The sequence below is a fragment of the Emiliania huxleyi genome (genome assembly GCF_000372725.1).
Source record: "Emiliania huxleyi CCMP1516 unplaced genomic scaffold EMIHUscaffold_371, whole genome shotgun sequence".
In the NCBI taxonomy this organism is placed as follows: Eukaryota; Haptophyta; order Isochrysidales; family Noelaerhabdaceae; genus Emiliania; species Emiliania huxleyi.
Window position 1 is genome coordinate 74148 of NW_005199188.1, and position 14390 is coordinate 88537.

At 67.9% G+C, this 14390-nt stretch overlaps 3 protein-coding genes across 3 annotated transcripts; 1 reads left to right on the top strand and 2 right to left on the bottom strand.

Annotated features, from left to right (window-relative positions):
* Positions 1–1580: 1580 nt before the first annotated feature.
* EMIHUDRAFT_117979 (hypothetical protein) lies at positions 1581–4434 on the top strand (the record flags this gene model as incomplete). Its single annotated transcript, XM_005771770.1, has 5 exons — positions 1581–2069; positions 2144–2362; positions 2885–3008; positions 3187–3305; positions 4090–4434. 5 exons carry the CDS (start codon positions 1581–1583, stop codon positions 4432–4434), a joined length of 1296 nt encoding a protein of 431 aa, XP_005771827.1.
* A 44-nt stretch (positions 4435–4478) lies between these two features.
* EMIHUDRAFT_444895 (hypothetical protein) lies at positions 4479–8203 on the bottom strand. Its single transcript, XM_005771771.1, has 14 exons — positions 7905–8203; positions 7538–7804; positions 7275–7420; positions 6988–7097; positions 6867–6911; positions 6685–6711; positions 6538–6613; positions 6422–6458; positions 6280–6346; positions 5718–5753; positions 5542–5650; positions 5191–5330; positions 5067–5108; positions 4479–4998 (listed from the first exon to the last, which is right to left on the bottom strand). The coding sequence occupies exons 1-14, from the start codon at positions 8144–8146 to the stop codon at positions 4882–4884; spliced, it is 1461 nt and encodes a 486-aa protein (XP_005771828.1). The 5' UTR covers positions 8147–8203; the 3' UTR covers positions 4479–4881.
* Positions 8204–10092: 1889 nt separating this feature from the next.
* EMIHUDRAFT_117981 (hypothetical protein) lies at positions 10093–12722 on the bottom strand (the record flags this gene model as incomplete). The annotated part of the gene is made up of 8 exons (XM_005771772.1): positions 10093–10214; positions 10307–10730; positions 10910–10981; positions 11187–11264; positions 11433–11498; positions 11624–11770; positions 12354–12485; positions 12675–12722. Coding segments are annotated over 8 exons (1089 nt in total), but the record flags the coding sequence as incomplete, so codon positions are not given.
* Positions 12723–14390: the final 1668 nt, after the last annotated feature.

Consider the following 14390-nt stretch of genomic DNA (forward strand, 5'->3'; position numbering starts at 1 on the left):
ACGCCGGCTCGTGATGCCACGGAGAGGGCTCGAGATTGTCCCCGGTGGACCCCATCCGAGGCGATTGCGAGGGCATTACGGCGGTCATTACCGGTGCCAACGACCGTGATATGTCTCGTCCCGCAGACCTCATGCATCACATGCAGGCATGCAGTCATAATATGTAGGCCTTCTCTCCCACAGTTTTGAGCAATAGCCGCAAAAGGTGCTTCTTGGCACTTCATCGCGACACGTCCAGGTGCCGACGAGGCGGCTTCCCAGCTCACCACCTCGCATTCTCTGTCGCTCTACTGGCCCAGGCCTATCAGTAGCAAGTCTGAGCTATCCGTAACCGCACTTATCTTGGGTGATGAAGCCCACTCTGGCTCATACCACGGCTCTCCGGCCTCATACACGCCTGTTTCACCCACAGACACCGCCGGCACGCACTCCCACTTCACATATGCTCAAGCAAAGCCCCACCAAAGCACAGCCCTGATCAGAATGGGCAAGGGCTACCACCTGGTGACCCTGGTAGCCTCTGGCTCGCCACTGCACTCGGCTCCTCTGCAGCGGTCTCGGCTCTCGCCACGACAGCACGCCGACGGCAAGCTTTGAGGTCCGTCGGGTGGACCTGCTGTGGCCGCAGCCGCCCCTCACATGCAGCTAGTACCAGGACTCGACACTGGGCCCGCTCATCTTGGTCGTGGCGGTGTGTGTGAAGGATGCGCGGCCGAGCCGCTGGCTGGCGCCGCTTGAGCGTCCGAGATGGCCGCAGCACAAGCTGTACGCGCTGTCACGCGTGGCGTGCACGGCCGCGATGGGTAGGCTTGTTGTCGGGGCGCGCTCGGCGCCCGAGAGGTGCGGCTCCGGGCTCGGCATCGGCGGTGGAGTGTGAGCGGCCACCAAAGGACCTTTGGTCCGCTTAGAGAGTGCGACAGTTTGCTTCGGTATTCAAAAGAATGCTTTAAGGAGAGGTGTGTGATGCGCTAGCGACCCGAGTTCCTTTTTACGAGTTTTCCACAACATAGCATGACGTTACGAAAACGGATATGGCTCCTCCAGCACCAACGTTCTCTTTGCCAAAGGAGCTCCCGTCGGTGCTGAAGGCCTTCACGCGGGAAGTGCTTCGCGCTAATCCGGCCGACATATACTCCTTCGGCGTAGGTCGCAGCACACGCAGGTGGGAGACCTGATCGGAGAGAGGCCATCGAGACTGATTCGAAGGCGAGGAACGAGTTGGCACTTGGCTCAAACAAATCCGAATCTCGCCTTGTGCTAGGCCGGACCCCTTAACCGCCACACCCTTTGTCAAAAGAGTACGCATCCTGTTCCTCTGGGGGGGCGCGGGGGCCCTAGAGGGCACCCATGCGGGGGGGAGATGGGGTCCCCCGGCCCGCCGCAGGCGCCGATTTTTTCGAGTTTTTTTTAAAGAACGAAAACAGACAACCCAAGGGAGGGATGGGAGGACGGCACGCCGCCACCACACAGGCGCCCGAGTTGCTAGGCAGGATTTCTTTTTTCTTCAATTCGTTCCGCCGCCTGACAAGCTCAGCCTCCCAGCCGCCGCCAGCCCGCTCGCTGCCTCTCCACCGCCTCTGATGACCTGCCCGTTGCTGCGACCCGCATCGCTGCGAGCGGTGCGCGGCCCGTTGCACCTTGCGCGGTCACCCGGCCTCGCCGCGGTCCGGCTCCAGCTCGAGGCGGCCGACGGCCTCCGCCGCCGCCGCTCGTACTGCAGCGCGGCTTTGCACGCGCTCGACTGGCAGCCGCTCGACTCGGGTGGCGCCTCGTGGACGCGCGTGCCAAAGCTGTGGCAAAAGATGGGCGAGGGCGCGGTGTTGCTCCGGGCGCACGGGATCGTGCCGCCAGAGGTTCGCGAGGCGGTGTGGGCGCTCATCCCGCGGCTGAGCTTTGACCGCGACGCGGACAGCGTCGACGGCGCGCCCACCTTTGAGCTGCGCTGGGCGCGGGAAGGTCGCTTCACCCATGACGGCCTCGCGGCGCTCCTTGCCGAGACGGTCGAGGAGCGGCTGCTGCCTCTGCTGCGCCGTTCGCCGCTCTGCGACCAGGGCGGCGGCTCCGAGCTGGTGCTGTGCGAGACTGAATTAATCATGAATAGTTGATTAATAGTTAATTAGGCTCCGAGCTGGTGCTGTGCGAGGCACTCGTGCGGTACTACGAGGACGGGCGCAGGCGCGTCCACCCGGCGCACTTTGACGCCGACGCGCTCGTGACTGCCGTGTTTGAGGTCTCGCCGCCCGACGGCTTCGAGGGCGGCTTCTACGTCCAGCCTGGGGCTCACGTCTCCTCGCGGCTGCCCGTGCGGCTCGAGGCGGGGGAGGTGATCGCGCACTCGTTTGACCTGCAGCACGGGGTCGAGGTGAGCTCCCCATATCTCCCCATCTCTCCCCATCTCTCCCCATCTCTCCCCACCTCTCCCCATCTCTCCCCATCTCTCCCCATCTCTCCCCATCTCTCCCCATCTCTCCCCATCTCTCCCCATCTCTCCATCTCTCCCCATCTCTCCCCATCTCTCCCCATCTCTCCCCATCTCTCCCCATCTCTCCCCATCTCTCCCCACCTCTCCCCACCTCTCCCCACCTCTCCCTGCAGCATGGTGTCGAGGTGCCGTTCTCCGCGCGTTGGCGCCCGCACCTCTGAGCCACTCTGTTCACCTCCGTGCCGCTCCGCACCTCTGCACTCCACACCTCGTTGCCACTGCACCGCTATGCCACTCCGCACCTCCGAACGAGGCTCAGCCTGCACCTCTGAGCTCCGCCGTCGCCTCCTCCCTCCTCCGCGCGCGTCGCCGCCGCGGCCAGGTGAGCTCCGGCACGCGCTGCTCCCCCCATATCTCCCCATATCCCCCCATATCTCCCCATATCTCCCCACATCTCCCCAGGTGAGCTCCGGCACGCGCTGCTCCCTCATCCTCTGGTTCGCCGACTCTGCAGCCGCGTGCAAGGACAAGAGCCGGCCGTGGTACGAGCGCGCCGCCGCCAACGGCAAACGCTCGCCGCTGCAGAGTGCCCCTCAGACGCAGATATGGGGAGATATGGGGAGATATGGGGAGATATGGGGAGAGGTGGGGAGAGGTGGGGAGAGGTGGGGAGAGGTGGGGAGAGGTGGGGAGAGGTGGGGAGAGATAGAGTGCCCCTCAGACGCAGAGCTGAGCGCGAGACTGCGCGTCTCTGCTGTGAGCAGGCAGCGTCGACGCGCTCTACAACCTGGCCAAGAGTCGGCGCGTCGACGACCCGCGCGGCTCGCTCCGCGGCATGCGGGACGCGGCAGAGGCGGGCCACTTCATGGCGCAAAACGACCTGGTGCGAGGCCAGAGCAGCAGCCGCAGCAGCAGCAGCAGCAGCAGCAGCAGCAGCAGCAGCAGCAGCAGGCGCCTGCTCCTGCACACACACACCCTCCTCGATGCCGCGTCTCTCTTCACCAGGCGGGCATGCGGCTCGAGGGACGGGGGCTTGATTAATAGTTAATAGTTCGTAAATAGTCAATTAGGCGGGCATGCTGCTCGAGGGACGGGGGCTGCCCGGCACCGCTACTCGCACGAGGCCGGAGCCTTGCTCCACGCCCGCCGCACGGCCGTCGCCACGACTCGCGTCGCATAGGCGCGGAGCCAGGACACTTCCGTGAACCTTCTATGTGCCTTCCATGATCCTAGACTTGGCTCCGTGCAGGCGCGGAGCCGGACGAGGCGGGCGCGGAGCGGTGGCTCAAGGAGAGCGCCGGGCAGGGATTCTACCGCGCGATGGTCGGGCTGGCCGTCCTGTGGGGAGATATAGGGAGACATAGGGAGATATGGGGAGATATGGGGAGATATAGGTCGGGCTGGCCGTCCTGTGCGCTCGCCGCGAGAGGGCGGAGGAGGCGCTGTCGTGGCTGCGGCGGGCGGCGGAGCAGCGGGCAGACCCGGAGGCGTGCGGGCCGCATGAGTGGGAGTAGCGAGCAGGAGTAGGAGTAGCGAGCAGGAGTAGGAGTAGACACTCTGCCCCTGTCCGGAGGCGCGGGCCGCAGAAGAGCCTTCATCTGCCTCGCACCCGTGCCACATTCCTACAAGCACGCGCCCCTTTCTTCCCGCCGCCCTCCGCCGCGCAGGTGCTATTTGCGTTGGGGATGAACTATTTGCACGGCACTCTCTCCGCCGCCAAAGACGCGGACCTCGCCGCAGAGTGGCTCGGCGGAGCGGCGGAGATGGGGCACCCAGCGGCGCAGGCGCAGCTCGGGCTGCTGCTGCTCAGCGGCGCCGACGGAGGGGGCGGGGAGGGGGCGAGCGGCGCCGAGTTGTGGCTGCGCCGTGCACACGAGCAGGGCAGCTTCGACGCCGCGACCGCCCTGGCCGGTCGGTACTTGCGCGGCGGCAGAGTCGGCGAGCTGGGCGGCCTCGTCGTGGGAAGGCTGCGGAGGGCCGGGCACGTCTCGTCAAAGTGGAGCTGGAGGTAGCGCGTAGCGGGCGTTGTAGCTTGTACAGACAGACCGCTACACTCTACAGTCATGTCTCATGAGGGTCAAAAACGCGCGTTAAAACGCGTTCCTCTTGAGGTTGTCGTGTTGTATGCACATCGCCTGTTATTCTGATTTCCCGCTCTTTTCGCTTTCGAGAGGGGGAGCGGTGCACACTTCTGGAGTGAGTGGGGACTCTGGAGTCTGCTCGCGCAGCTCGTCTCGACAGGGTCTCTCTCGGTGCGACTCGCTTATCTCCGCAGTAATCAACGACAGGGAGAGTGCCAGCGGGGCCCCTCCGTCGGAGACCGCCCCTCGCGCACACGCGCGCAGCGCGTCATGGAGTCATGTGTGTACAGCTGCAAGTGTCAGGTCGCAAGTCGGTCCGATCCGGACGCGGTCGCCACGCACCGCGCGGCGTGTTCAGCGCAAGTGCCGCGTGCCGCCTCAGAAGCCGGGCGACATGACGCGCACGTGGTGCTCGGCGGCGGAGATGGTGCGCCCCATCGCCTCGACCGTCTCGCAAGGGAACTTGCCGACGGCGCACTCCCCGGAGAGCATCACCGCGTCGCTGCCTATAAAAAAGAAACACGCGCTCAAAAAGAAATAGAGCACTCGCCGGAGAGCATCACCGCGTCGCTGCCGTCGAAGATTGCGTTCGCGACGTCGCTGACCTGGCGGGAGATATGGGGATGTAGGGGGAGATGGGGGGAGATAGGGGGAGATATGGGGAGACTTCTCGAGCACGTCGCTGACCTCGGCGCGCGTTGGCACGGGCGCGTCGATCATCGACTCCATCATCTGCGTCGCGGTGATGCAAAACTTGTTCGCCTCGTTTGCTTTCTTGATGAGGAACTTTTGGGCGAAGGGCACCCGCTCCAGGCCGAGCTCAACGCCTAGAGACGAGCACCATCTCTCCCCATATCTCCCCATATCTCCCCATATCTCCCCATAGCTCGACGCCTAGAGACGACCACACCACACCACTCGCCGCTCAGGAGACTCGGCGGCACGGTCGGCGCGCCGCGGGCGAGGGGGGCGGCGGTGCCGAGGTCGCCGCGCGCCACCATCAGCTAATCTCGGGCTGATCTCGGGCTAATCTCGTGCCGAGGTCGCCGCGCGCCACCATCAGCCCGTCGGAGAGGGCGAGGATCTCGTCAATGTTCTTGAGTGCCGCCGGCTTCTCGATCTTTGGGATGATGAGGGGGCGCTGCTCCTGGGGAGATATGGGGAGATATGGGGAAGATATGGGGGAGATCTGGGATGATGAGGGGGCGCTGCTCCTTGGGCATTCCCTTTGCGTCCATGATGTCGATCAGCTCCTGGGGAGATACGGGGAGATATGGGGAGATATGATGACGATCGGCTCCTGGAGTGCCAGAGATTCGCCCGAGATTCGCCCGAGATTCGCCCGAGAGTGCCCCGAGAGTGCCCCGAGACGAGGACGACTCGCTCCTGGATGTCGCCGCCCTTTTGCATATCAGATCTCCCCATACCTCCCCCATATCTCCCCATAGCTCCTGGATGTCGCCGCCCTTTTGCATATCAGATCTCCCCATACCTCCCCCATATCTCCCCATAGCTCCTGGATGTCGCCGCCCTTTTGCATGTCAGATCTCCCCCATACCTCCCCCATATCTCCCCATAGCTCCTGGATGTCGCCGCCCTTTTGCATATCAGATCTCCCCATACCTCCCCCATATCTCCCCATAGCTCCTGGATGTCGCCGCCCTTTTGCATGTCAGATCTCCCCCATACCTCCCCCATATCTCCCCATAGCTCCTGGATGTCGCCGCCCTTTTGCATGTCAGATCTCCCCCATACCTCCCCCATATCTCCCCATAGCTCCTGGATGTCGCCGCCCTTTTGCACGAACGAGACAGCCATGTAGTCCACCTTGTCGATCAAGTACCTGCAGCGCGAGTTCGCGGCGAGCCGTCGGGAGAGGGCGACTTCGGAGGCGGCGCCCTCGGCGACGGTTCCGCACGCGGCGTCGTCGCGGTCCTTGGCGGTGAGGGCGGCGCCTAGGGGAGGTGCCTCGGGGACGTGTCATGGACGCGTCCCGGACATGTGCAGTTCCCTCGGCTGTGAGGGGTAGTGTACAGTCGATCTGAAGGTCGGGCACGTTGATACCCTTGCGGGACTTGAGCGGCCCTCCGATTGTGATCTGGCAGCGGACCTAATTCATTAACGGTGAGCTGTTAATTAACTATCAATTAACGAGCCGCCGATTGTGATCTGGCAGCGGACGGTGTCGGGCGAGACGCGCTCCGTCACCTGCGGCGGTAGGAGGGTGGGAGAGGGGCGGGGGGTGAGGAGGGGTCCGGTTGAGCGCTGTGGCGCCGCAAGCTATAATCACAGGGAGGGCCGTCGCCGGCTGATCTCGACTGATCTCGGCCGATCTCGGCCGATCTCGGCTGATCTCGAGCGGCCTTCATCGCGAGGAAGCCGTCGTTGAGCAGCACGTCCATCCCAACCTCACGACTCAGAAACCAAACCCTCAAGACGGACCACCCTCGTCGCTGCGCACGCCCCCCCCCACGCCCCTCCCACCTCAAGCCCGCGCAGCATCGCGTTCTGCTCCGTCGTGTCGGCGAGGGTGATCCGGCCGGGGACGGTGAGGTCGGCGTCGCTCTGCATGAGCGCCATCTCGACCGTCTCGCCTGATCTCGGGGGCATCTCGGCTGAGCGGGAGAATCTCCGAGAATCTCGGAGAATCTCTACAGAGAGGTGGCGGGTCCCGCCGCTCTCTCGTGCAATCTCGTGGAATCTCGTGGAATCTCGTGGAATTTCGTGGAATCTCGTGGTATCTCGTGGTATCTCGTGGTATCTCCGCGCGCCGACGACCAGCTCCACCGCCTCTCCCTGCACGGTGCCGCACCGGAACTTGGGGCCTTGCAGGTCTCCGAGGATGTAGACTTCGCGGCCGAGCTTGGCGGCGGCGGCGCGGATGATTGGAACGATCCGCTCGAAGTCGCCGCCTTGCCTGCGGCCGAGGGGGCGAGGTGCCGCTGTGAGGCGAGGGGCGTAGCGGGGAGGGCGCGGGGAGATACGGGGAGATACGGGGAGATACGGGGAGATGTGGGGAGATAGCGTCAGGCGCCGGTGCGACGAGTTGAGGCGAAAGATGTCCAGGCCGGACTGGATGAGCTTCTCGATCATCTCGGCGGTCATGGTCGCCGGCCCCAGCGTGCCAACCACCTTGCCTAGCCTCGCGAGCGGGTCGTCCGGCCGCCAATTGAGCAGCTCCGAGCCGATGTCGAGCGCAGAGCTCGGCCCGTTGTGCTTTCCGCTGTAGCCCGCGCCGCCGACCGGCGCCGCAGAGACGGAGGAGGCGGCGCTCATCGTCGCGGTCGGGCCGGCGCCGCCGCTGCCACGGGAGAGCGCGAGAGCGGCGGTCAGAGAGGGCAGGGAGACGGAGTAGGGAGAGAGACGCGAGCGGGACGGCGCCGGCGCGGGAGAGGCTTCACCCGGCGCTGCGCTTGGCGAGGTACTCGGCGAATGACTCGGCCTTGTGGATCGCCTGCTGCTTGCCCTTGGGGTCGTTGGGATCGTAGACCGTCGGCTCGGGGTCGCGCGTGGCCTCGCCGCCGCCGAAGCCCTTTCCGCCGTGCTGCAGCACGATCTGCGCGCGGCGGTGCTGGGCGGCCATCGGCACGGCGACAAAGGCGGAGGCGGTGATGCACTGCATCGCGAGGAGAGTGTAGAGCATGGTGCTCGGCGGGTGGGTGCGGGAGGCCGCGGAGGTTTGAGACGCCGGCGAGCTCAGAGCCGGATCTGTGTCCACGAAAAAGAAATAGTGAACTGGGGGCAGAGTCTGGTGCATATCCAAGTCTTAATACATGTACTGCTACTATGCCAGGAGCATATGGAGCGGCCCCGGCGTGCATTGCAACCAGTTCATTGCAACTAGCAGCCGGATCTGAGTCGGCTTATTGCATGCGGAATTTCTTTTCCAGATATTTTCTTTTTTAAGCCTGGTTGCTCTTTCGAGGTCTCGCCGACGCTCTGCTCCAAGAGACCTCGAGACCTCGACGAGCGTGCTTTTGCGCCGGGCTCGACACAGCGACGCTACCGGCCACACCCGAACACCAACGGCTCCGCAACTCTCGACGCGATGCACACTCCACACCGGGAGCCGCAAGCCTCAGCTTACGGTGGCGGCGAATGCTAGCTGTATTCGCTGGGCGTGCCACGGCGCCGGCCGGCCCACATCGTGCCGAAGCCGCAAAGTTGTGCCTGCTCAATCGTGCTGTCACTCGTGACCGCTTCGCGCCTACGTTGCTGCCACGGAGGCGCGCCGGTGTCATGTCCATTGGCGAGCAAATCATCAGACCGCGCGTGCTGCGCACGCAGCCACGCCGGCGCAGCGTGAAAGCTCTCGCCGCAATCCCAGTGCGAAGGCAGCCACCGCAGCCCAACAAGGCTGGCGCCGAGGCCAGCAGCGCGTTGCCACCCCCGACCCGATCACACCGCGGCGGCGACGCCGCCTTTGCACCGACGCGGCTGCCTTGCTGACGCCGTACCAACCTGCAGGGTGACGAGCCGCTCGCGGAGCCCAGAGCCGGTTGGTGCTGCTGTTGTCGGCCGGCCGGAGTGTCGCCGTGAGAAGCACGGCGCTGTCGGGCGGCGGCGAGCATCGAGATCGGCAGGGCGACATGCGTCCCGCTGCGGGCGGCGGCAGCACGTGGCGGGTGTACCTTTACGCCGCCGCCCGCACACAGCCAGGCTCACGAGCTGCCGCCAGAGGCTACGCCACACATTGACAGCCGCCGCACCTCCGCGTACTGGTCAGTTCGGCCCTCGTGAGCGGGCTAGACGCGTCCTTCTTCCCGGCCGGGCGCTCGAGCTCGAGCAGATCCGGGCCCAAGAGGCGAGAACGACCGTCCTCGTGGGCGAGGTCGAGTCTGCCGGCCGGCGGTGGGCGCGAGAGGCTGTGAGATGCGGAGAGCGGCTGCTGACGGGCGGGGTGGTAGGTGGCCGGTCGTGTGGAGGCGCGGTCGTGGCGGGCGACACACCGGCAGAGAGGCGACCCGTGTGCATAGCGTGTGGGTCTGTCGCCGTGCGGCGTGTGTGCGTCTGTGCTCTGTGGCGGATGTGTGCGTGGCCGGGTTGTGGGCGGGCCGTGCATCGGCCTCGCTGCGTAGTCACGTAAAAAGGCGCCCAGTCGACTCTATTTCAGCGCAGTACTAGAAGCGACCCAACCCCACCATAGGAGTAATATCGTACAAAGGACACGGCCAAAGGCCCGACTCTCTGCAGCACACAAGCACACCTCCGGCTCACGAACAGTCTGCTTCACACCCTGTGCGCAGCGAGGAGGAGCACAACACAAGTGCGCCGAGGCCTCGGATCGCACGTCCCCAGCCCCGCCCCACTCCCCTCCCGCAGACGTGGTTCGGAGGCGCGGGCGGCGAGTCGTACACACAGCCATCGAAGGGCTCGCTCTGGCCTGCGCTCTCTCTCGACTCTCTCTCGCCTCGACGCCGCAGCCGCGCCTCGAGAGGCGCCGCCGCCGCGGCCGAGGGCTCAAGGCAGCTCGCGTCGCCGCCGCCGCCGAGCCGCCAGACACCTCCGCTCACTCCGTCGCGCGGCCACGCCGCAGCCGCGTCGCCCGCCCGCCGCCGCCGCTCTGCTGCTGGCCAGAGACGATGGCGCTCACTCCGCCTCGTTGAGCTTGCGACGCTTGACCTGGCCGACGGCCAGGTTGTCCTTGGTCGCGAGCCCGCCCTCCGCCCGGCAGCGCTTGAGGTGCGCGGCGAGGTCCTTCTCGTTGTTGCCTGCGAGCGAGCAAGGGTGTGGGACGTGAGAGAGGAGGGTGGGTGGCGAGCGTGGTTTGAGAGACAGAGTGGGGGAGGGGGGAGCAGCGCACTCTTGCCGCGGTCGGCGTACGACACCCAGCCGCAGACGCAGGCAGAGCCGATCACGCAGTGGCCGTCCGCCCCGGACTTTGTCTTCTGCCCCTCGCCGCACGTCGGGCAGTGGAAGGGCCAGATGCCGGTGTGCTTGGGCTCGTGCTCCTTGTACTTCGACAGGAACTTGAAGCTCTCGCCGCAGCCATCCCACAGGCAGCGCTTGTTGTCGTGCTCGACGCCGTGCGTCGCTGCGCACGCCCACGCCGCGTCGGCCGTGTCGTGCAGCGAGTCGCAGCTCGGGCAAACGAAGCCCTTGCGAGGCGGGTCGCCGATGGAGTGGAGCGCCTCGTGCCGCCGCACGTTGGAGAGGATGATGTTGCCGCTGCTCCGGAGGCTGCACCTGACCCACGGCTTCGCGCAGCCGTCAAAGAGGCACTTGACCTGCGGCCAGGCGGCGAGGGGGGGCGTGGGCCTGCGCTGGAGACGAGGCGACCGGCACGAGGCTCGGTGCTCTCCGCGGCGTGCGCTGCGGGGCGGGGCGGGGCCCTCTGCGCGGACGGCGAGTGAGGGCGGCGGCTACTCTACTACGCGCGGCCTCTCGCCTCGTTGCCGTCGCGGACCTCGCGGCGCGGCTCGAGCCCGGGGTGGGCGCGCTCGATGTGCTCGAAGATCCCCTCCGCCGTGTCGCGGAACTGAAGGCGGGGGGGGAGGCGGCGGTGACGGAGGGAGAGGGGCGCGCGCAGAGAGGCGGCGGGGTGTGAGGAGGCGGCGAGGGGGTGAGGCGGAGTGAGGGTTGGCGGCGGCGAGGGCGGAGGGGTGGGTTAGGGCGGAGAGGGGGAGGGAGGCCAGAGGGCGGAGGGCAAGACTCGCCTCGTCGCAGTCGGGTTTGAGGCACACGAAGCCGCGGCCGCCGGGGGCGACGCTCGCAAAGGCGCCGCGGGTCTTGACGATCTTCTTCTTGCGCTCGCCGCCCGCCTGCGGACGTGGCGATGGGAACAGGCGGCGGTCGACGCACGAGAGGGAGGGGGGACGGGGAGGCGGCGCGGAGCATCGCCGGGCGAGCCACAGGCAGCCATCGCGAGAGCAACCCCCCGCGCCAACCCGCCTCCGCCGCATGTGGGGTGCAGAGGGCGCGCAGGGCACCTTGGCCTTGCCGCCTGTCGGCGCCTTCTTGGCCGCCTTCGCCTTGCGGGAGGGCTTGGCGGGCGCCTGCGCGACAGAGGGAAGGGCTGTTAGTGCGCGCCACGAGAGCGACGCGCGCGGGCTCCCTGACTATCAAGGCCCGACCGTCCCCCCCCCCCCCCCCGCCCCTTCTCCCCTCTACCCCTGCGCACCCGCGGCGCTCCGAGCGTCTCAAAGTCGAAGTCGGAGCCGTCGCCGTCGCTCTCGCTCCCGTCGGAGATTTCGGCCACGCTCCCCTCCTCGTCCTCGTCCTCGTCCTCCTCCACCTCCTCGCCGTCCTCGCCAAGCATCGCCGGCGGCTGCGCAGAGGGAGGGGGGGAGAGCAGCGCGTCAAGTCAGAGGCGATGGGGGGCCGCGATGGGGCGGTCGCTAGAGGGGGCGGGAGGCGCCCGGGGGCGGTGGCGGGGCGACCCTCCCGGCCACGGGTGGGGCGGCGGCGGCGGCAGGCGGCGGGGACGGCGTCGGCGGGTGGTGGCGGCGGCGGAGGTGTCGACGGTGGAGGTGTGACTGTGGCGGGCGGGGCCTGGCTTGCGCGCAGACAGGGGGGCAGCCCGACGGCGGCGGGGCGGGGAGGAGGTGGCGGTGGTGGTGGAGGCGGTGGAGGGGGAGGCGGTGGAGCGGGAGGCGGAGGCGACAGGCTGGGCGGTGGCGGACTGGGTGGCGGCGGCGGTGGCGGTGGCGACGGCGGCGGCGACGATGGGGTGGGGCTCGGGAGGCGTGGCAGCGGCGACTCGAACGTGGCACGGTGGCGGAGGCGTTGGAGGGGGAGGCGCGGTGGCAGAGGAGACGAGGGGCGGGCGGGGGTTGCGTCCAGGGCGCGGAGGGCGGCCGGGTGAGGGCGGGCGGTGCGTCGCGCGGCTCTGGGTGGGGGCGGCGGCGCACGAGGTAGTTGGGCTGGTTGTAGTCCGCCGACGCCTGGCGCGCCGAGGCGCGAGTCGGCGCCGAGCTTGTCGAGGGCTGCTCGCGGCGCTCGTTGGCCTTCTTCTCGGCCTCGCTGCGCTCGTTGCGGATGTCCTGGCAGAGCAGCGGGGAGGGCTAGTGAGAGCGTGATGTAGAGGAGGTGAGCGAGAGGAGGAGGCGAGTGCGTGCGAGACAGGAAGAGGCGAGAGAGGGTGGCGGGGTGCGAGCGAGTCCGGTGGCGAGAGGTAGGTGGGCTGTGTGAGCGAGAAGGGAGGGGAGCGAGGGAGGACGGGTGGCCTGCACGAGCGTCGTGATGCCGAGCTTGACGAGCATCTGCTGGTTCTCGATCACCTGCGCCGAGGGGGGTGGGCGTGAAGCGAAGCGGAGTCTGGTCGCTGGGAAGGTGTGCCTCGGTGGGTGCGTGGGTCGGGAGGCGTACAGCTGGGGTCGGGGAGGCGGCGCCGGGGGTGGGCGTGGCGGGGCTGCGGAGGGTCGGCTGCGGCCTCGCGTCGGGCGGCGGAGGTGTGTTGGGCGGCGGAGGTGTGCTGTGGTTGCCTCTCTGGGGCGAGCGTGAGGCTGCAGCTGAGAGGGGGCGGTGGGGGATGTGGCCGTGACGGCATCGTGGGAGCGCGCGAGGGCGGTGGAGGCGGACGCGCGGGTGGTGGCTGGGCCGGCAGGGATGGCGATGGTGGGCGAGTGCCGACGGGCGGGGCTGCGAGGCATGTGCGGGTGGTGTGCGGCCTCGGTCACGATGGCGACGGCGCCGTTGCAGCGTGGTGGGGCGAGGGTGGCGGGGAGGCTAGAGGGAGAGGCGGCGACGAGGGCGGAGGAGGAGGCGGGGCGGCCGTCCGTGTTGGCGGAGGTGGCAGTGGCGGTAGCGTGGTTGGCGGCTGTGGCTGAAGGCGTGTCGGGGGGTGGGAGGATCTGCATCGCATGAAGCGAAGCGGAGTCTGGTCGCTGGGAAGGTCGACGTCTCGCGTCGGTGGGTGCGTGGGTCGGGAGGCGTACTGCAGGGGTCGGGGAGGCGGCGCAGGGGGTGGCCGTGGCGGGGCTGCGGAGGGTCGGCGGCGCCTCACGTCGGGCGGCGGAGGTGTGTTGGGCGGCGGAGGTGTGCTGTGGTTGGCTCTCTGGGGCGAGCGTGAGGCCGCAGCGGAGAGGGGGCGGTGGGGGATGTGGCCGTGACGGCATCGTGGGAGTGCGCGAGGGCGGTGGAGGCGGACGCGCGGGTCGTGGCTGGGCCGGCAGGGATGGCGGCGGTGGGCGAGTGCCGACGGGCGGGGCTGCGAGGCATGTGCGGGTGGTGTGCGGCCTCGGTCACGATGGCGACGGCGCCGTTGCAGCGTGGTGGGGCGAGGGTGGCGGGGAGGCTAGAGGGAGAGGTGGCGACGAGGGCGGAGGAGGGGGCGGGGCGGCCGTCCGTGTTGGCGGAGGTGGCGGTGGCGGCAGCGTGGTTGGTGGCTGTGGCCGAAGGCGTGTCGGGGGGTGGGAGGATCTGCATCGCATGAAGCGAAGCGGAGTCTGGTCGCTGGGAAGGTCGACGTCTCGCGTCGGTGGGTGCGTGGGTCGGGAGGTGTACTGCTGGGGTCGGGGAGGCGGCGCAGCGGGTGGGCGTGGCGGGGCTGCGGAGGGTCGGCTGCGGCCTCGCGTCGGGCGGCGGAGGTGTGTGGCCGGCGGAGGTGTGCTGTGGTTGGCTCTCTGGGGCGAGCGTGAGGCCGCAGCTGAGAGGGGGCGGTGGGGGATGTGGCCGTGACGGCATCGTGGGAGTGCGCGAGGGCGGCGGTGGCGGACGGGCGGGTAGTGACTGGGCCGGCAGGGATGGCGACGGTGGGCGAGTGCCGAAGGGCGGGGCTGCGAGGCATGTGCGGGTGGTGTGCGGCCTCGGTCACGATGGCGACGGCGCCGTTGCAGCGTGGTGGGGCGGGGGTGGCGGGGAGGCTAGAGGGAGAGGTGGCGACGAGGGCGGAGAAGGGGGCGGGGCGGCCGTCCGTGTTGGCGGAGGTGGCAGTGGCGGTAGCGTGG